Source organism: Sceloporus undulatus, chromosome 1, assembly GCF_019175285.1.
Source record: "Sceloporus undulatus isolate JIND9_A2432 ecotype Alabama chromosome 1, SceUnd_v1.1, whole genome shotgun sequence".
Taxonomy (NCBI): domain Eukaryota; kingdom Metazoa; phylum Chordata; class Lepidosauria; order Squamata; family Phrynosomatidae; genus Sceloporus; species Sceloporus undulatus.
This window is the reverse complement of record NC_056522.1, coordinates 205,515,462-205,536,700: the sequence shown is the minus strand read 5'-3', so window position 1 is coordinate 205,536,700 and position 21,239 is coordinate 205,515,462. Positions and strand designations below refer to the sequence as shown.

The following is a 21,239-nucleotide window of genomic DNA, read 5'->3' as shown; positions in this document are numbered from 1 at the left end:
AGAATATTCTTTCATGCATTTAGGAATGCCAAGCTACCTGGATCAACATAGAGTTTCCACTGTCCTTCTTCTTGTAGTAAACCTGTTAGCGACCTACACCTGCAGCAGACTTGTTATTTGTTCCTAATGAGAGGCTGCTTCACCCCGAAATCCCAAAACCTGCATAAGATGTGCAAACCTTTAGATCTTTCTACCTACTACTTCCAAGAACCCTCCAAACATACTGTGAAAAAGAAAGCAACCTTCTGCTGCTACTAATAAACATACACCTTTCACTTACTGTAAATAATTACTGATCCTTATGAACTGGTGTAGGGAGAAAAAAACCTATCCTAATGTGCCAAGTAACTGGTCCACAACTAACTAATATATTTTCAGGTCAGATCATGCCATCATCTGTCCTAAATTAAATATCTATTTAGAAACACAGATCCCATTTATGTTAGTCTTGACTTCTTAAATATTCAAAACCTCTTGGAATGAAAATTAAATGGTGTAAATACAATTTTCCTCATGAAAAGCAGCAGTTTTACAGAGCTATTACCTTGGCCAGGTCTTGCAACTGCAGATGCTCCAGCAGATGGCGGTTCAACATCCTGTCAATTATAATAATATTACAAAGTGTTTTGCTCTATGGTGTGCTTTGCAGTAAATCAGTACAGAGATCAGATCCTACCTTTGCCTTCTTGGCTTCCGGATCAAACCTTTCAAGGATTAGCTTAGCGGCCTTATATGTTTCTTTTTCCATTACTTCCTCAAGCTAAAAATAAAAAAGTTTTATTGGTCAAGATATGCCAAACTACTGTCTAAATTTCAATACTTGTCTTTATTGGCATGAATTCAGATAAAGAAATCCTGGAATAAACACACACAACACATAACCGTCACTGCCTGCAAATCTAGCTTTTAAAAAAATCATTCCTCCCCTCTAATGCACTAGTTGTACTCAACAGCTTTATTGCAAGGAAACACCAAATATTGCTAATTGTTTACATATAATGAGGAGAATAATTACATGCACCAACTTCAATAATAGAATGTGCAAAAATCTATCAGCCATCATTATTGGAAGTTATTAGACATGACAAGCAAATGACAGGCAATTCCTCAGATTTATTTCCTCATAGCACTTAATGCTATTAATTTAAAGAAGGTCGTTAGCCAAGTGCTTTACAGAATAAAGTCTCTTTGCCAATTAACTGCTGTCAGCATTGATTTTAGATTATTTATTAGCAGAAGCAATTAGCTTGCTGCAAATGCCATGAAAACTCGCTAACTGGGAGAACAGCCATGGAATTTGCTCAAATGACTTTAAAGGATAAAGCTCCAGGCTTTATGGCTAGAGTTAAACTGCCTTTCAGAGGGAAAAAATAGAACATGTTAAGAATTTAAATAAAAAATTTACGGAGTACTATGCATACTTTAGGGATTGTAATTAAAGCACTTCATTATTACAGCATTTTATTTACAATGCACTTAAGGGGCTTTATAGCTAATACATGGGCTTAATTAAAAAAGTAATCACTAGTAAAATATCATTTTAGCAGTTAATAGCCAGCATCAGAAGAAGTTTAACTATGAAAATTTGGGTTCTGAAGTTATGACAGATGACTAATATGTCCAAGGAATATAAAGCACAGTACATTTTGATGGGTCCCTCTCTTCAGGTTCTTCTCACTGTTAAAAGTTTCCCCCCTCTCATTAATACAGTAGCCCCTTCTTCCCCCCTCTCCCTCCCTCTCACACACAAATGTGCCCACACACAGTTTAATTTCCATCTTTCTTGTATTGTTTGTGCACAGGAAGCACTAGATGCCAGCCTTGTCTCACACTATCAGATTATTTGTAGTACAGTTCCCATCATCCCTGGCCACTGGCAATGCTGGTTTGAGCTTACAAATGTGCAGGAGAGCACCATATTGGAGAAGACAGCTGTATAAATATTATTTTCTGGTATGTTACACAACTTGATCTTCTGTGTTTCATCTGCATACTAAACAGGAACAATATACTGTACCATAAAGTTTTGTTACCCACAGATGTAAAATGTACATATTAACAATTTCCAGTCCGTATAAGAAACCAACCACCTATTCAACAACTAAAACACAATGTCAAAACTATTTGAAGAGAGAGATTTCCAAACTAACAAGCAAATCAGAGATATCCAAATCCCCTCAAAAAATTCCAAAGAAAATACTGGTTTAAGATCTCAAGTCCTTAAAAAATTCTGAAAGTCCCTATCATGAGAGCATCAATAGACACAATTCTGCTTTTCAGGTGTTAATATATACCATAAGTGATACCTGGTTAACTGTGAGCAGATTAGAAATTTTAAAAAGGGGGTAAAAAGGTGCTTCAAATAATATGCTATAGAACAAACAGAAACAAATATGTGTTAGAATAACTAATCCAAAATCCTAGTCCATAAGTATCTTAGCAATATTTGACAATCCACAAAACCAAATGCCTAGATGTTTTCAAGGTCTGCCACTTTTTAACGTTTAAAAAGGTGCTGGGGGAGAGGGGCAGGACTGCACTTTATCAATCCTCCTTTTACCCCCAGTAAGAACATATAATTTATTTAGCATTGAGGTATCCAGGAGAGGTTTGGGGGCTGCAAAAACATGCATCCCACAAACCCCAAGACTTCCAGCCCCATTTTATACTCTAGAGTAGCGGTGGGACACTTATGGCTCTCTAGATCTTGTTGCACTCCATTAGCTCTAGGCAGCACAATCAATTGACAAGGAATGGGGGACAGTGCCTTCCACACCTACAGATACAGTGTTTCTGGGTGTTTTGAATCTACTGGTGAGAAATGTATTTCTCCTTTTCTGGGAAAAAGCAGAAATCTTATAGGTGGAGGAATGAAAAACATGCAATATTTATTTTCAGATCAAGCCTAAAGTTGTTTCACTGCTTCGCCATCATAGAATGTTTCATTCATATCCTGGCTACCATATAAAATTTTATTATATGGCATATTAGTGATTGTCCACTTTTACCAGGGACAAAATGTAGGATAAATTCAAGACCAAACTGTAGGGCAACTGCAGGACAAAACTCAGCTCAAAATGTAGGACATTTAAGGTCCACCATTTTTCTTCAATGTCCTACATTTTGGGCTGAGTTTTGTCCTGCAGTTGTCCTACAGTTTGGTCTTGAATTTGTTCCACATTTTGTCCCTGGTAAAAGTGGACAATTATGGCAACCCTAAAATTATAATAATCTTTGTTTAGCCTAGGGAAATGTCAATACACCCTACACTAAAGGGAGGGCTCTAAACTATAGCATCTTATTCCACATAACCACAGTTTCTGCCATCTGAAAAGCAGGAAAACATTTTAAAAGATTTTGCTGTAAGCGACATCTTCACAACTAACAAAATAAAGTAATCATTGAGCAAAAATGACCTCATCCAGTCAGTCTTAAGGACCAGGTTGGCAGCATATTCAGATGGCAAGTTTACCTCAATATTGAAAATATTAAATTCTTACAGTAGCAACTAGAGCTACAGCAAGAGGGATGGTCTTATACACTCAGTACACAACTCCTTAGTGCGTTCTTCTCAGTAGCTGAGTTGCCTTTCCATGTGGTTGGTAATAAAAGGAATGTGGATTGTCTCTTGTGCTTCTCTACCCACACTCAAAGTGGATCTGAAATATCTGCTCTGGCTGAGAATGGTATTTTAAGTTGCAACTCAACAGAGAAGTGCATTGTATAAGTGGGTTTCTATTTCATGGTATTATGTTCGTACCCACTATCTAAATGACAGATAAACACCTTCATAAACCTAGAGAGGCTTTACAGCGATATCAGGTCACATATTTACTGTTATGGTTACAGAGACAGAATGCCCAGTTGGTTTTAAATGTTTTTGCAAACCAACTTCATGCACTAATTTCAAACTCAAAGTTAACTTTGGTTAATATTACCCATGACTGAAGCTGTGTAAGATACACACTATGGTCAACACTGAACCAAACTGGGGGAGGGAGAGAATTCACAAGAGCGTGTGCACTGTTCTTAATTTCTTAACTACTGAGAAGTTAAGATGCAAATGCTGTTCTTATTATGGTTTAGAACTAACTAAACTAAACTAAAATCTAGCTAGTTATTCCCCAACTAACAATTTAGTTTACAGTGGGTTAGATTTGAAGGGTTCCTTCAGTGCATGAAATGAACAAGTTCCAGAAAGGTTTCCACTCCAGGGTGGATGAAATTTCACCAGTTTTACCTCCCTCACTTTTAATGCCACTTTACAACAAGATGGGAAACCTTAAAGGAGTGAAGGAAGTGGGCACTGGGCACTGGACTCCTCTTCCCGCTCAATTCACATGAAGCTCTGTTGTTTGTTACTGTTGTGTGCCTTCAAGTCGTTTCCAACTTGATAACCCTATCACAGGTTTTTATGGGCAAGCTTTGTTCAAAGGGGAGTTTGCCATTGTTTTCTTCTGAAATGGAGAGTGTATGACCTGACCAAGGTTACTCAGTGGGTTTCCAAGACCAAGCGGAGATCTAAATCCTGGTCTCGAAAGTTGTAGTCCAACACTCAAACAACTACACTATGCTGGCTCACCAGGAAGTCTACCCTGGCAGTAAAAAATATCTCAGCGGTGCAGTGACAAAAAGCCTCCCCCTCCCCACACACAGAATTTCTGCCATGCTGATGAACTTTGGTGATGGCAGCTAAAATGCACACATTTTTATATATGAACTAGGTACACAGGGAACATATGTCACGATCTAAAATGTCCCAGAAGTACAGTTCTGATTTAAAGATTTAACCATCTCCACACACCTCGTTCCTAAAAGAAAGGGCAGCTTTTTTCAAAGGGAGAAGCAGTGTTGAAGGAAGGAGATATTGTTAGAAATTGCTGGTCTCATCCTTCAGTTCAAGTTGAAATTCAATGAGTGCAAATCTCAATCCGAACACCATAGTGACTGATCTCACATTGACTATACACTTGATATCCTTGCAGTGATCATATGTTGTCAAAAAGATGGCTGTCATTCATAGTTTTGACACCAACAAACCATGAAGTGGGGGAGATTAGCAGAAAAGAATGATCATATACATAACATACATGCCAACCGAAAGGAATGGTGGAGATCACTGAATACATTTTGTTGCTGCACTAAACAGTCTCTGTGACAAAGCCATGGTGCAAAATTTACATACAGAGGAAAAGCTTTTCTTCAAGTAACTAGCATGTGGAAGATGTGTTTCTGGAAAGTTAAACCTACACAGGAAAGGTCAAGAAAATTCATTGGCTCACAAACAGTATTTCCCTTGACCTTTTTAGCTTAGGTTTTCATCCTCCTAAGTTACTAAGAACATTTCCACAAAACATTTTTGCCCTTTCAAAGCTCCTTATCAAAAGACTAAACTAATTGTTTTCTCTAATACATTTAAAAGGCCATACTGTACAAGAACAAGTCAACCCATATAACACACCCCATTCCTTTCAGATTTCTCAGTCAATATGATCAGAATCACAGAAACTGTTCACCTGATGTTTACCCATCCAATTTTTAGAGTTTGTTTTGCATCTTCCCACAAAATGTAATTCTGTAGGTTCTGCCTTGCAAATCTTGCAGAGTTTGGAAGAAACTTTTTTCATCTTCCCAGTTCACTATTACTAGCTGCATGTGGAGAGATGCCTATATCCTTGGGCAAGGACTTGAACCTCTCTGTGAATGTGGAGTGTTTCCCACTGTCCCTACACCCATCTCTCTCAGATCCTATGTTGTATGAATGAAGAAGAAAATACTACACTAATTCAAAGCAGTTCAATACAAGGAGGTATATTTACTTATAAAGAAATAGAAACAGGAAAACTCCATAATGTGACTTTTTTTACACTGTAAAATGGAATGGTTACTTGTTGACAAATGACAATGATGCTTGTTGTTGTCATATTTATTTATACCCAACCCTTTTCACAGTCTGTGACTCAAGGCAGCTTTAAAAGGTTAAAATGGTTACAGTTTTAAAATTCCTATCACATAAAAATTAAAAATATAATTAGAAATAGTTAAAAGTATTGCAATTAAAAAAAACAATTTAAAAAAGGGGTACAGCACATTCTGAAAGGTCCTTCTCCCTGAGCAATTAGCCATCAAAGACCGACTGGAACAAAAAGGTCTTTGCCTGTCTATAAAAGAACAGCAGGTATGGCATCAGTCTAACTTCCCTAGGAAGGAAAAACCAGAACCTACGAGTAGCTACTGTGAAGACCCTCTCCTGTGTTGTCATCCTGTGAGAGTGGATGGAAAGAGACAAAGACCTCCCCAGAAAATGTCAAAGCACAGGCAGACCCAATATAGGGCTATATGTTCATAGCCAGTACAGTGGACCCTCGGCTTATGTGGGGGATCCCAGAAGGCAGCCCAGAAGGGCACCATGGCCAATGGTCTCAAAAATCACTACAAGGTCCAGCAGAATCAGCAGAACACATTCCCATTGTCTAGTTCCAAGCACAGGTCATCCACCAATGTGACCAAAACTGTCTATATCCTGAGACCAGTAAACAAGGCCTGAAATCACACTGAAATGGATCTAGATAATCCCTCTCATCCAGAAACTCCAGGCATTGCATGGCTCCAGATGCTGATTAAAAATGAGATAGTTACTTCAAAATTCATAATTGGGGGCTGGATTAAGCAAGTTAATTCTGATTGATCTGAGAAGCCCTAAACCATATCTAGCTGAAAGTTCTGCCTAGTTTTAAAACATTTAAAAATATTCTTTCTGGGATGACTGTTGCGGATTGATATAGTTCAGCTGTGGAACTGGAGAAGATGGGTTTGGTTAGTGTAAAAGAAACCATTAAGAATAAAATTGTAATTAGGGTGTTTGTGCTGAGGGAAGGTTACAAACAGTAACCTTATCTCTCAAACTCTCAGAGACCATCACCTTGTATTTATGTAAACCATCCAAATTTAGTGACTGAATTCCTTTCTGTAAAAGTGGGTTGTTTTGGGTGGTGCTGTTCCATTTGATGCCTAAGCCTACAAAAAAAAAAACAGCTTACAAGAAGATGTTTAAAATATAGGTGGCAATGACTATGAGTAGATTTAAGGAACAACGAGGTATAGTGGCAGTGAGTTCGACAAATCTGGGCAGAAATCATTTTCAAATGATAATAACACTGTGTACAAAGCTGGAACCAAGGGAAACATTTACCTATCCACAAAGAAAAAAAAAAAGAAAGATGCAAAAAGAAAGAGAAAGGAGAAGATGGTATGTGGCTGTTGTCAACAGAAAAAAAGAATGAGAAAATGGAGCCTAAATCTGGTGGTACATAGGTAGTGGTAAACAGGACAGAGGAAAAGGTAAAAAGATCTTGAGAAAGGCAGCTATCAGCACAGGAAAGGGTATCTAAGAGTGGGTTAAACAAGTACATCCTAAACTGTAAACAAAATGATTTTTGCAATTATGTGTATAGATGTAGCTCTCTTGAATCAGTAAAAATGTAAAATGTAAAAATATCCTCAAAGTGAGGATTGTAGACCCCAAACTAAAAAGTTCATATTAAACTGCAACCAGTCAGTGATGTACAAAAATGTTCTCTGGGTGTTCCTCCATGAGATTAAAAGCAATGCCCCACATTTTGTTGTTGTTAGCTGCCCTCAAGTCGACCACAACTCATGGCAATCTTGGGGATGAAACATCTCCAAGACCCCCTGCCCGCCATTGTTTGGGTGCTGGAAATTCAGACCCATGACCTCCCTAATTGAATCTATGTACACATTTCCTCTCATTCTATTGCCTTCTACCTTTCCTAGCATTATTGTCTTTTCTAATGAGTCAAGTCTTCTCATTATATGGCTAAAGTACAACAGGCTCAATTTGATCATCTTGAATAGGCTGGCCCAGCTCCATCAGGGCTAGCCTGAAGAAAGAGGCTCCTTCCTCCTTAACTGTCATCTTTCGGCCTGAGAGGGAGATAATAGGCTGGTCCAGCTCCATCAGGGCTAGCCTGAAGAAAGAGGCTCCTTCCTCTTTAACTGTCATCCTTCGGCCTGGGAGGGAGTGAATAGGATGGCCCAGCTCCATCGGGGTTAGCCTGAAGAAAGAGGCTCCTCCCTCCATAACTGTCATCCTTTGGCCTACGACGGAGAGACTACAAGGGAGGCCTATGAGGGGAAGAATAGGCTGGCCCATCTGCCTTGGTCCAGGCCTCAGAGGGAGAGAAGAATGCTGGACCTGATCACCTCCCCCCCTCACCATTCCCTTCTCTTTTTGTGTCGTGTCTTTTAGATTGTAAGCCTGAGGGCAGGGAACTGTCTATTATCCCCTCTGTTGTAAGCCGCCCGGATTCCCAGTGATTGGGCGGCATATAAATAAATCCTATTATTATCATCATCATCATCATCATCGTCATCGTCATCGTCATCGTTATCGTCATCATCGTCATCTTGGCTTCCAAGGAGATTTCAGGTTTGATTTGTTCAAGGACCCATTTGTTTGTCTTTTCATCTCTCCACAGTATCCTTAGCATTCTTCTCCATCATCAAAACTCAAATGAGTTGTTCTTATTCGCTTTCTTCACTGTCCAGCTCTCATATCTGTACCTTGCAATAGGGAATATAATGGCTTGAACAATACTAACTTTAGTGTTCATCTGTTTATATTTGCTCTTTAGAATCCTGTCTAGTTATTTCATGGCTGCCCTTCCCATTTACAGTCTTCTTCTGAGTTCTTGGCTGTAGTTTCCATTCTGTACAATGTTTGATCCAGGGTATGGGAACTCTTAACTCTTTCAATTCCCTCATTACTCATACCTATTCAGACACTTGCCTTGATCCATACATATATACGTAAGGAGCCTAATACATGACAGAATGTTTCTGAGATCAGTATTTAAGGCCTTCCTTCCAAGGGCTCATTTGAAAGAGATATGGAAGGAGATGACAAGGGAGAAGACTTTATCAAGTGTGATCACCCATTTCCTCTATGGCTAGATTAGCAGCTCTTTGGAAGACATTTCGCTCCGAGTAGAAACAGGGTTCAATTTTCAACTCAGCCACGAAACCCACTGAATGATCTTGGGCAAGTCACACTCTCTCAGAATCAGAGGAAGGCAATGGCAAACCTCCTCTGAACAAATCTCACCAAGAATACCCCATGATATTCTCATGGTCACCGTAAGTGGGGAACAACTTAAAAGCACACAAAAACAACAAAGAAACAGTTTAACACAACTGTCTTCAAACTGGTTTTTATGGTCTTACACCATATGTGGTTTCTTAATTCATAAAATGGTTAATTATTTAATCTACAGTTGCCCCTCAACATTTGTGGCTTTGACTTGTGGATTTCATTATTCATGGATTTAATTAATATGTTCTGTCTAGGAATTTCTAGGCCCTCTAGCAGGACTCTATTGTCAACTTTTGCCAATAGACACACTGGAGGACCTAGAGATTCCTAGAGGAGTGTTCTCTCAGGTAAAAAAAAATAATGGGTTTTTTATTTGCAGTTTCATGGAGGTCCTATGCCCCTAATCCCAGTAAATCTAGAGAGCTCACTATACTTCTATCATGGGGCCTTTTGCAGGCCACATCTGCCCTGAAAAAACTGAACTCACTGGACATATTTTTACAACACATTTTGGACTTACATTTCAATTACAAATCCACAGCATTAGATCATAATTTAAGGGATTTCTCCATCACCCTGCAATATCCACCTGTAGAGTGACCTGACACAAAACACACATAAATGACAAAGACATTGCTGAAGGCATTAAAAAGAGATTTCTAAGTTTTTGTGGATTTTTAGGGCTATGAGGCCATGTTCGATAAGAGTTTATTCCTGACATTTCACCAGTAGCTGTGACTGGAATCTTCAGGAAATGCTGGCATGGAAGAGAGTGGGCTATATATACTGTTGGTTGAGAGGAAGTGACTAACATGTTAATCTGTGTATTGTTCTGTTGTTGAATGGCAAGGCCTTGGGGAGTCTATTTAATTAATGATCCATTTTCTGCTGAGAAACCCCCCTCACCTTGGGTGGTTTTCATTTGCATTTGCTGGGTCTTGATTTTGGTGTTTTTCAGGACTGGCAGCCAAACTTTGTTTATTTTAAGAATTTCTTCTTTCCTGTTGAAGTTGTCCAGGTGTTTATGGATTTCAGTGGCTTCCCTGTGCATTCTGCTTGATAGTTGTTGGCATGGTCCAGAATTTCAGTGTTTCCAAACAGCATTTTATGCCCAGGATGGTTTATAATGTGTATTGCTACTGCTGATTTTCTGGATGACCCTGTCTGCAGTATCTCTCAAGTTCCTTGATTCATGTTTGAACACTGCATTTGGTGGTCCCTGTGTAGACTTGTCCGCAGCTGCACGAAATGCGGTAAACTCCTGTGGCCATGAGAGGATCTTTCCTGTCCTTCACTGAGTGCAGCATTTGCTGGATTTTCTTGGTCGCTTTGCTTCCTCTCAACAAACAGTATATACAGTATACCCCACTCTCTTCCATGCCAGGATTCTCTGAAGATGCCACAGCTGCTGGTGAAACATCAGGAATAAACTCTTCTAGAACACAGCCTCATAGCCAGAAAAAACCCACAGAAACTATGGATGCCAGCCATGAAAGACTTCAAACTCACAGATTTCTTTTTAAAAAATACTGTCAATAGCATTAGCAAATACATTTCTATAAAGCCTATCAGTGCACCTAAGCACTCCCTAAGTGATTTACAATGGGTAAGCTAATTGCCCACATCAAGCTGGGTTCCTATTTTAGCGACCTACGGAAGGATAGAAAGCTGAGTGGACCCTGGAGCCCTGCCTGGGATTGAATTCATAACCATGTGGTTGTGAATGGCTGCAGTACTGGCATTTAATCACCGTGCCACCAGGGCACCTGTGAAAGTCTGGATTTTTGCATGGAATTTAATATTTAAAAAGCACCAAGCGCACACACCCTGGCAAAAGAGCTCCAGAGTACCACAGCCAAACAACCCCTCTCAGTTAGCTTAAACAGCAAGGATACGCAGAAGACACCAGCACATGACCAGTGTAGAGGCCCACTGAAACAATGGGGGATTACCCAATTATTTTACACACATGTATGCTTGTATTAATGTATATCCTTTAACCAGATGTTGCTGAGATTCATATAGTGCCACCATTAAAAAAAAAAACCTGCAAATTCTACTACAACATGATAGACTCACAGTTTAACAATACAGGCACACGATCTAAATTGTTTAACTAACAATTACAATAACTGCACAGAAACATAAACACAGTTTTAAGCTGCTAAGGCTCAGCAGTTCTGTTAAGCTCTATTGATACCTTAAACTTCACTTCCACATTTCTCTTCAAAATAAATTCAGTTAAACAGCAAGGAAAAAATACATTCATGCAGGAGCACATGAATTTTTCCAATTTGCTCTCTCTTTTACTGTTTCTCTTTCTGTAAAAACACTTGCATGCTTTTATACAACTTTCATGCTTTCTGAGCAGCTATTTTAGATAAATGAATTCTCACTACTGCTATATACTTTATTAGACCAGCTACAAAGAGGTGAAGATGTGATACAAATATCTTAAGGAAGCTGTGGCCAGCTTTGCCTGGATGAATCCCTGTTAGGGTTTCACTGAGGACTGCTCACTATTCAGCAGTTTTAAGTCTAATTCCACAATAGATTAACTGGTGTTTTAATTGTCCTGTGCTTTTTTCCTATTACAGTGCACCCACATCATAACTGGGCATGCCATACGCGGCTTTCAGCTTATGCTGAAGTCGCACTGTAATAAAAAGAATGGCATGTGCACCGCGCTACGAGCCCCTTTGTTTTCAATGGGGCTCGAGCATACACATTTTTGCCTTACATGCAGGGTGGTCCTGAACGGATCCCCCACATAAGGGAAGGGCCCACTGTAAAAAAATTAAGCGTTTACTTGAACACAAAGCAAGTATCTGCTGTTCATTTATATCCTGCTTATTATACAGCTTACAAAGCACATAATACAATACATATGTTCACATTACTTGATCACTTAGCCTACCTTTTCGAAAAATATTCAATAAAATTTCATAATGAAGTTAGTGGAACAATATTCCTTGCTAAGAAACCCAAGGGATATCGGAATGTGAATATCCAGAATGCTTTGACCAATACTACAGTGAATCCAGCTGTATACAGAAGCTAATGAACAAATGCTGCTTTCAGAAAATATTTGTACTGGTGAATTTGCTTATCAGATGATCCTTCTGCTACACGTGACCCATGTATGAACTATGCTACACAACACTGTGGTATAAGAAATTTAGAGGACAAGCTGAATTTAGGAAAAGAAATAAAATTGGATGACAGTGCTTGGATCCGGACATCTTGCCAACTTTTCAAAATATACCAGACTGGAACACTCTGAAACTTATTAATTATACATTACCTCAAGGGTAATGATAATATATATCATTTAAAACCTTACTGTCCTGCATTCCATCTTGTACATATGGACCACTTCTGAAGACAAGGGCTGGGTTACTAATGCAGTAAAAATTATTTTGAATGCATTATAAAGATACATCAAAACTGCTTTTAGGCAGTTTTCTCAGACACCAAAACAATCATCTGTGGCATTAATCCCAGCAGCCCAGCTATTAGCAGGGAGAGAGGACATGGAAAGCAGGGTCTTACCATCAGCCCTACAAAGGCTGCAAGCCCTTTTTTCTTTTATGATGTGCCCTTTTAAACTGGAAGTCTACACGTACTTTTTAGAGCCTTTTTAGAGTGGAGGAGGAGAATAAAAATAAATTTTAATTCTTTTTTTTTAAATTAACAATTCATTTCAAGAGAAAGCTTGGAGACTAGAAGCTATATCCCAAGACTTACAATTGTGGCAAATACACTGCCATCACATTCTCATGAATACAATGCCAAGTTAGTCTTTCAGAGGACAATAATGTCAATCAAATAATCAAAATAATCAAATAGTGTTGCAATAATACAGTGCTCCCATATGCTGGAAGCCGCGTAAAGCGCGCCCACGTATGACATGGGCGTACTGCATAACCTAACAAAGCTCAATTTAACCAAAATAAATATTATAGTTAAACAGGTGAGATATACAAATAACATTTCAAACTAACACATTTAAGAACACACACACTTACTATTTTTTTCTTCTGGGATTTTAGGTCTTCCAAGGCTTCATCTAGAAAATATTTAAATTAATGTGAAAAGTCAAATGTATCTATATATCAAAACGATAAAATATCCACACTTAGCATTTGGACTGAGGATATTTTCCCCATCTATTGGTCAAAGTTTCAACAGAACATTAGCTATTCCTCTGTCTTCCGGCTAATTAATGAGAGAGTTCTGTAAGACTCATTACCATTCACAATCAACGTTTCATTTTTATTGCAATCAAGTGTAGTGAATTATGAAGGCTTCTAAAAGATTTTATGCAACACTTTATCCATCAAGCTGCTATTAGAACTAAAATTGTTTTGACCTATTGTAAGAGCTTCAACGGACAAGGCAAAAATTGATGGGAAGTTGCTGATACAGACATGACACTTAATAAAAACTGTATTAAGCCTAAATTTAAACAATGCTCTAAGCTTTAAAGTGTTAAAAATCAATCCTCAAATTAACATGCGTTATCAGAGATTCAATCCGGTAAGGCTTGTAGGTTAATAAATCCTGCTTTATTCAAGAAATTACTTCTAGTCAGAAAGAATTATGGTGAAAGAGAAGGGACACTTTTGTATTAAAGTGTTATGACATCTTCCCTTAACAGATTGGAAAAAGAAAGAAAAAAGTTGAATTTTGAAAGTTTTTTTTAATATGGGATTTCTCATGGAATCAATTCAACAAGTTTAAAAATTTTAAAAACTTTAATGAAGTAAGCCATCAAAGCAGTAAGAATACTGTACAGTTCTATTGAAAACAAGTCAGTAGGAAGAGCATGGAACACAAATGGTGCTACTTAAATACAGTTGGCCTTCCGTATCCACAGATTTTTTTATCCATGGATTCAAGCATCCACAGTTTGAAAATATTCCCCAAAATATATAAATTCAAATAAACAAGCCTGGATACATTTAACTGTGCCTTTGTATATAATGGGACTTGAGCATCCACAGATTTTGTTATCCACAGGGGATACTGGAACCAAACCCCAGTGGATACCAAGGACCCACTGTACTAAATTTTTAACAACTGTTTGAGAAGAACAGCAAGTTTCAAGACTCATTACTGAACACAGCCTTCTTGCTTACCATGTTTATGCCACAGGCATGATCACATTATTCAAATAAGTATTTAGTTAGAAAGTATCCAAAGGCAATGGACTGGTTAGATATGTGAGTTAATGTAGCGTACTGATTAGATTTTGGAGGATTAGACATTGAGTCAAGCTCAAATCTCCACTTCACCAACAGTCTCACTAGGTCAGCATATTCAGCTGCTGTAAGGACAAAGGGGTTACCACAATATGTGCTGTTTTCAGTTCCTTGGAAGAAGGGCATAAATGAACTAGAACTTCTACAACCTACCTTTTAAAGACTTGTTACACATATACATAATAGTATGTATTTCTAAACCACAATGGATTTTAACCATTAACCACCAGCATGAAAGATAATTTGCAAGAGACAGCTTTCAAATCACAGTTCTCCTCCATAGGAAGCCCATTCTGCTTCCAGAATAAGAGGCAGTCTGTGATGATTCCATCTGCCCTCTTTAAAAGATAAAAGAATGCCCATTCCAGAACTTAAAGCCAAGCCCAAACTTTATCTCCCCAGCCCAAATTGCCTTCCCAGAGGCAATTTAGAAGATATCCTTAACAGAAAGTTTCTTAGTGTCATGGTAACACTCCATTTTTGAGTAACATTCATTATGTTATCTGAAGTTCGACTAAAAGAAGCAAACTCCATTTAGTTGTTTAACTTGCTCAACAATTGCAATATAGAAAATTCTTTTAAACATCATTTCTACTATATCAGCTTCAAGATCCACTCTCACAAATCACTAATCATATTTGATGCTAGCAAATATTATTCTAAATTAAAGGTATGGCAATCTTCAACAGGCCAAAATAAGTTGGTTCATGCTAGTCCCAGGCTGTGTTCAACTTCAAATTATTTTGTATAGTCTAAGAGTTGCAAAAGGTAGTTAGACCATACTGGAAGGCATTTGTTTGAAAATATTTTAGGGACATAGGTTTAGTCAGAGTTTAATTTTATGGATTAATTGATGTAACTTTGCTGTAAAGCTTTATGAACAATTCAAAGCAATGCCTCTCAATCTCCTCCCACCCCCCATGTTTTTGACAGCAACTCCCAGCGTGGCCAGTGGTCAAGTGTTGTTGTTGTGTACAGGGACGTGGCCAAGGGGGGGGGGTTCTTGGGGTCCTGTCCCCCCCTTCCGTTAGATACAATGAATGGTGTGTGCGGCGCCCCCCCCGACCCCACCCCCCTTAAAATTGGGGCCACTTATTGGGCCCCCCCCCCCCTTCCCAAAATCCTGGCTACATCCCTGTTGTGTATCTTCAAGTCATTTCTGATTTGTGGCAACCTTAAGACAAACCAATTTGGGGCTTCTCTTGGCAAGTTTAGTTCAGAGCGGGGTTGCCATTTGTCCTTCTCTGAGAGTGTGATTTGCCCAAGGTCTCCCAGTCTGTTGCCAGGGCCAAGTGAGTATCCAAAGACTTCTCCTGAAGTCCTAGTCCAACATTCAAACTACTATACCATGATCAGACATTCTGGGTGCTAAAATACAGAAATATCTGTATGGCCAATACTTGAGAACCATGGCTTTGAAGGGTTTTATATCACTGACTAAACAGTGCACCTGAGACATGTACATAGTCACTCCCCTGCTTTGTTTCTAGGTGAGCAGATAGAGGAGAAAAGATCCAAAATGGAACCCTAATCTGCTCACTGAATGGCTTTTGATCAAGCAGGGTATGTCACTAATAGAAGGGGTATGATTTTCACCATCACCCTATTCTGTCTTCAGACCCCAAGCCAATGTTGTTCTGGATGATCCTTTGATGAGTCCAGACTCTTCATCCACCTAGGTCAACTCTGACAGACAGCAGATCTTCGTAGCTTTATAAATAAAGGTTAATAATAATAATAATAATAATAATAATAAGTAGCTGTATGCAGGGATTCTTTCTCTGGAAATCCTTGATATTCTTCCATTCAAGAACTAATCAAGCTCAAGCCTACTTAGCTATCAAATTCAGATGGGTTACTAAGTGGGCTAAAAGTGGCTTAAAAAGGAGCAAAGTCCATAAAGTTATCAATTCTGCTCATGTAGTGGTCCACTAAATGCCTAGGGAAGACCATAATCAGGGTATGAGGTAACAGCACCCTTCTATTTACAAATGACAACAAGAAGCATCTACTAGTGCAGATAATACCTAGGCAGCAGCAAGCCACTGAAGGCTTTAGCCACAAGTTTCTCTAATTTCCTTTTAAAACAGTGGTTCCCAACCTGTGGATTGGGACCCCTTTGGGGGGTCGAAAGACTCTTTCACAGGGTCGCGTAAGGCCATTGGAAAAGACATATTTCCAATGGTCTTAGGAACCAAGATACTGCTCCTATATAGTTGGGAGTCACAACCACATGAGGAACTGTATTCAAGGGTCGCGGCATCAGGAAGGTTGAGAATCACTGTTTTAAAACCTGGCAACCATCACTTCTTGGAGTTTAAATTTTATTACCTGTTTTTACTCATTTTTGTCTCTAATCCTCACATGATCAACAAAAGGAGTGGCCTCTGCCTGTATTGAAATCCCTTAAAACCATCTTCACATACAAAATCTCAGACAGAATACTGTCACCATTTTTCCCCTGGAAAAGTTTTATTGTATGACTTTTAACATCTTTGCCTGACGAAGAAGGTCATGAAGCTTCAAAAGCTTGCATAATTTATTTTATACATTGCAGTTAGACCAATAAAGGTATCACTGCTTTTGGATTTTGGATTTCATTATATTTTAACTACATCTCCATTGTATACCACAAGCTCTAGTATCAGATGTATAGAGTATCATTTACGTATTGAGCAAACTTCATATAAAATATCTAGAAAACCTAACCCAACAGCTGCTACTTATGCTACTGGGCATACTTGTACATTGCTGTACAATATCTTGCTATAAACAAAATGCTAAAATACATGGGGACAAGACAGAACTCTTGAATATCATGCCCAGCAGTGATTATGGGGTGGAGTGGTAGATGCCCAGAACAGTCACAGCCACTGAGAAACTGAGAAACAATGTCTCCAGTCTCATTCCAAGTATGCCCAATGAGATACCATGGCCAACAGAACTGAGTAATCCAAGAAAATAAACAAGGCCACATTTACTCCTTTTCCCAGAATAGGTCATTTGACAAAGTACCAAGACTGACCATGCCCTAAAGCAGGTCACCAAGTTAGACTGAAATGGATTTGGGTAATAAATCTCTTTCAGAAATCCCAGAAGTAGAACTATGACAATATGCTAAAGCATGGTGACCTGAACAAGGATACTTAAGACAATTCCGCAATTTGAGCAGAATCCAATTCAATGTTGTTATTAACTGCCTTCAAGTCGACCCCGAATCATAGTGCCCCTGTGGTTGAGACATCTCCAAGATCCCCTATCCTCCACACTGCTCTGCTTAGTCCTCTAAAGTCATTCCCGTGACCTCCCTGATTGAGTTCATCCATCTGGCATTGTTCCTCCTCTCCTTCTATTACCTTCTTCCTTTCCTAGCATTATTATCTTTTTCAGTGAGCTGTGGCTTCTCATGATGTGTCCAAAGTATGACAGCCTCAGTTTCGTCATCTTGGCTTCAAGTGTGATTTGTTCTAGGATGTATTTGTTTGTCTTTGTGGCCACCCATGGTATTGTCAGCACTGTTCTCCAACACCACATCTCAAATGAGTTGATTTTCTTTCTGTCTGCTTTCTTCACTATCCAGCTCTTACATTCGTACATGCTAATGAGGAATACAATGGCTTGAATATTTCTAACTTTAGTGCTCAGTTGTATACTTTTACTCTTTAGGATCTTGTCTAATTCTTTCACTGCTGCCCTTCCTATTCCTGGTCTTCTTTCTTGACTGCAGTCTCCATTCTGATCAATGTTTGATCCAAGGTATGGGAACTCTTTGACTATTTCTATTTTCTGATTGTCTAGGTTGAATTCATGTATGTCTTCTGTGGTTATTATTTTTGTTTTCTTTATGTTCAGCATTAAGCCTGCCTTTGCACTTTTTTCTCTGACCTTCCTAAGTAACTGTTCCAAATCTGTGATGTTTTCTACTAGTATTATGGTGTCACTCACATATCTTAGATTGTTAATGTTCCTTCCTCCTATCTTCATTCCTCCTTCCTCTGGGACTAAACCTGCTTTTTCTTATATTTTCTGCATACAAGTTGAATAAATAGAGTGATAGAGTGCAACTTTGACCCCTTTGCCAACGGGAACGATTCTGTTTTTCCAAATTTTGTTCTAACAGTAGCCTCTTGTTCTACATACAGATTTTTCATCAGGACTATCAGATATAGTGGCACTCTCATGGCCTTAAAAGCCACTCATAGCATTTCATGATCTATATAGTCAAATGATTTGCTATTGTCTATAAAGCACATGGTAATATTTTTTTTTCTGGAATTTCTTTGTGCACTCCAGTAGCCATTATATATTTGCAATGTGATCCCTAGTGCCTCTTCTTTTCCTGAACCCCACTTGCACCTCAGGGATTTCTTTCTCCATGTATGACTGGAGTCTATGCTGCAGGATTTGGAGCATAATTTTGTTTACATAGGTTCTATAGTTGCTGCATTTTTTGTGTTTCCTTATTGTGGATTGGGATATATATTGATTGTTTCCAATCTGTTGGTCATTGTTTTGTTTTCCATATTTGTTAACATACATTAGTTAGCATTAGAGTAGCTTCTGTCTGCGTGCATTGTAGCAGTTCAATTGGACTATCATCTGTTTCTGGTGATTTATTTTTCCCAATTTCTCTTTTCTTGCACCTTTCACTTTGTTTTGTTTTTTTTTTTAGAATTTGGGGTTCATCTTCGTATGGTTCTTTGTTCAATGTGTCCACATATAAAGCATAATAATATACCTTATAAGAATCTTATCATGGCCAGCTTTAAGGCTGTTGGAACACACATCCTCTTTGACAATGCCCAACTTCCGTCCTATCCTGGCAACTCTAATAAGCCAGGAAGGGCACACATGAATTGAGCATGCAGGTTGCTGGCCTGACATCTCAAATAATCTTGTCCTTGGACTTTCATGTTGCATACAGCAGAAATTCTAAGACTACCATACACTAATGGCACATACTGTCTTCAGTTAACAGAGGGGAGAGAACTCAGGGAAGCCACTGGGGAAGCTGAATCTGGGCCCTTGAAGTATGCTGCTACCTTGGGGCTGTCAACTGACAATCCATACTTTATAACTTAAAATACATACTTCCTTAACTGCAATGAGATTTCAACCATGCTGGGTATAAAACACTGGAGTATCTAAAATGCAATACATTTATCAAAATATAAATGGGCTATAATCACACTTAACTTGCTATGTAATAAAAAGTAATTCAAATATTCTTTTATCCTGTAATCACTTGAGTATTCAGCTTTCAAACGCATTTAAGTACCTAACAATTAATCTACTCATCTTCACATTTTATATTCGCTTTCCATTTTATAGCTGAATATAAGGCTGAGTAGGCTTCCTGAAGTCTTAGAGAAAGTCAGCCATAAAACCTTCAATCTACAAGATGTCTGACACAAGGCAACTGTCAGTGTAATTATCTATACAGTATATATAACTTAGGGTTTCACAGTGTACCCTAAAAAATCTAGGAAAATTATACTTACTATTTCTTTCTGTTCTTTTCGAAAAGAAGAAGATAAGAAGTGTTCTTATAGACCAAATTCTGGAAAAAGAGTTGGGGGGGAGAGAAAGAAAGAATTTCCAATTTAAAATTTAGACAAGAGTACATTGAATTTCACAATTCATTCCAGTCTCCAAAAGGAACTAATATAAAAAAAACTGTTGCACAGATACTAGGTGAATTGTTTTAAGAAAAGAGCAAAATAAAGATTGCAAAATAATGAATGTGAAGTAGGTGGGCTGTGAGCTGATATCCAAGTTCCAATCATCTGATTCATGAGTGGAAGCTGTAAGGTCCTACAGATGTTGTTGAACTGCATTTCCTCACTTCCCTCCTCATTGGCTGCTGGGAGCTGCAGTTCAATGACATCTGGAGGGATGCACAATTTCCTCTCCAACCGAATCTATCCCCGTCTTACATATCTACATTGTAATAAATGGAGAAAACCTGTACATAGAGTCTTCATATTGAAGGATGGGGCCATGTGATATGTACACTTGCCCTTTCCTACACAAAGCAGCTTGCCCTACTGTGTACCTTGAACCAGAGGGCTCTCAAAGAAATTGGTGATGTTCACTTTCTGCAGAAGTATGCTCTGGCAGAAAGAATTGTCTGCCTCAGTTTGAACAGTATCATGGGTCCCAGCAAAAAGAAATAGGAATCATTCTTCTGAGAAGGGTGTGACTATAAAAAGTTATACATGGCAACTGTCCACACACTTTTTATAAACATGGGGGTCTCTTCGGCAAGTGGGAGAGAAAGGAAATCACAGAGCATGGCTGTTATTTAAAAAAAAAACAGATAGAAATAGCAATTACATTTCTATACCACTTATCAGTGCACTTAACCACTCCCTAAGTGGTTTACAATGTGTAAGCTAATTGCCCCCAACAAACTGGGTACTCATTTTAGTGATCTACGGAAGGATGCAAGGCTGAATGGACCTTGGAGTCCCTGGGATCCAACTCAGAACGTTGTGGCTGCAGCACAAGCATTTAACCAGTGTGTCATCAGGGCTCCTTACATGAATACAGTAGAAACACAGGTGACAAGCAGACAGACAATTTTGCCCAAAAAAGGCACTACAGCTTCATTGGGCAGTTTGTCATGTTACTAAAGCCTGTCACATTATATTCAGAAACTGCTTCTCAGGACCCTTTGAAAAGAAGGCCCTATGCCCCCTTGACATCTCTTTTCTGTAAATGAGGGGACTGTAACTACGTAACATCATCTCTCACCACTGGCTATGGTCACATAGGGCTTGCAGTATTTGCAGTCAGTTGATGGTCCGTCCACACCATTCAAGAATAAACTCTAGAACTTCTACTGGCCTTTTCTCTTACAT

At 38.7% G+C, this 21,239-nt stretch overlaps 1 protein-coding gene across 1 annotated transcript in view; it reads right to left on the bottom strand.

Moving 5' to 3' along the window:
- The window catches only part of LNPK (lunapark, ER junction formation factor), a 34,735-nt gene extending 14,799 nt beyond the window's left edge, over positions 1–19,936 (bottom strand). Inside the window, exons 1-4 of the mRNA XM_042470605.1 lie at positions 19,878–19,936; positions 13,141–13,181; positions 677–760; positions 545–596 (exon numbers count right to left, since the gene is read on the bottom strand). Of these exons, the coding sequence (XP_042326539.1) occupies positions 545–596; positions 677–748 (124 nt within the window). The 5' untranslated portion in view covers positions 749–760; positions 13,141–13,181; positions 19,878–19,936. The remainder of the gene's footprint in view (positions 1–544; positions 597–676; positions 761–13,140; positions 13,182–19,877) is intronic.
- Positions 19,937–21,239: the final 1,303 nt, after the last annotated feature.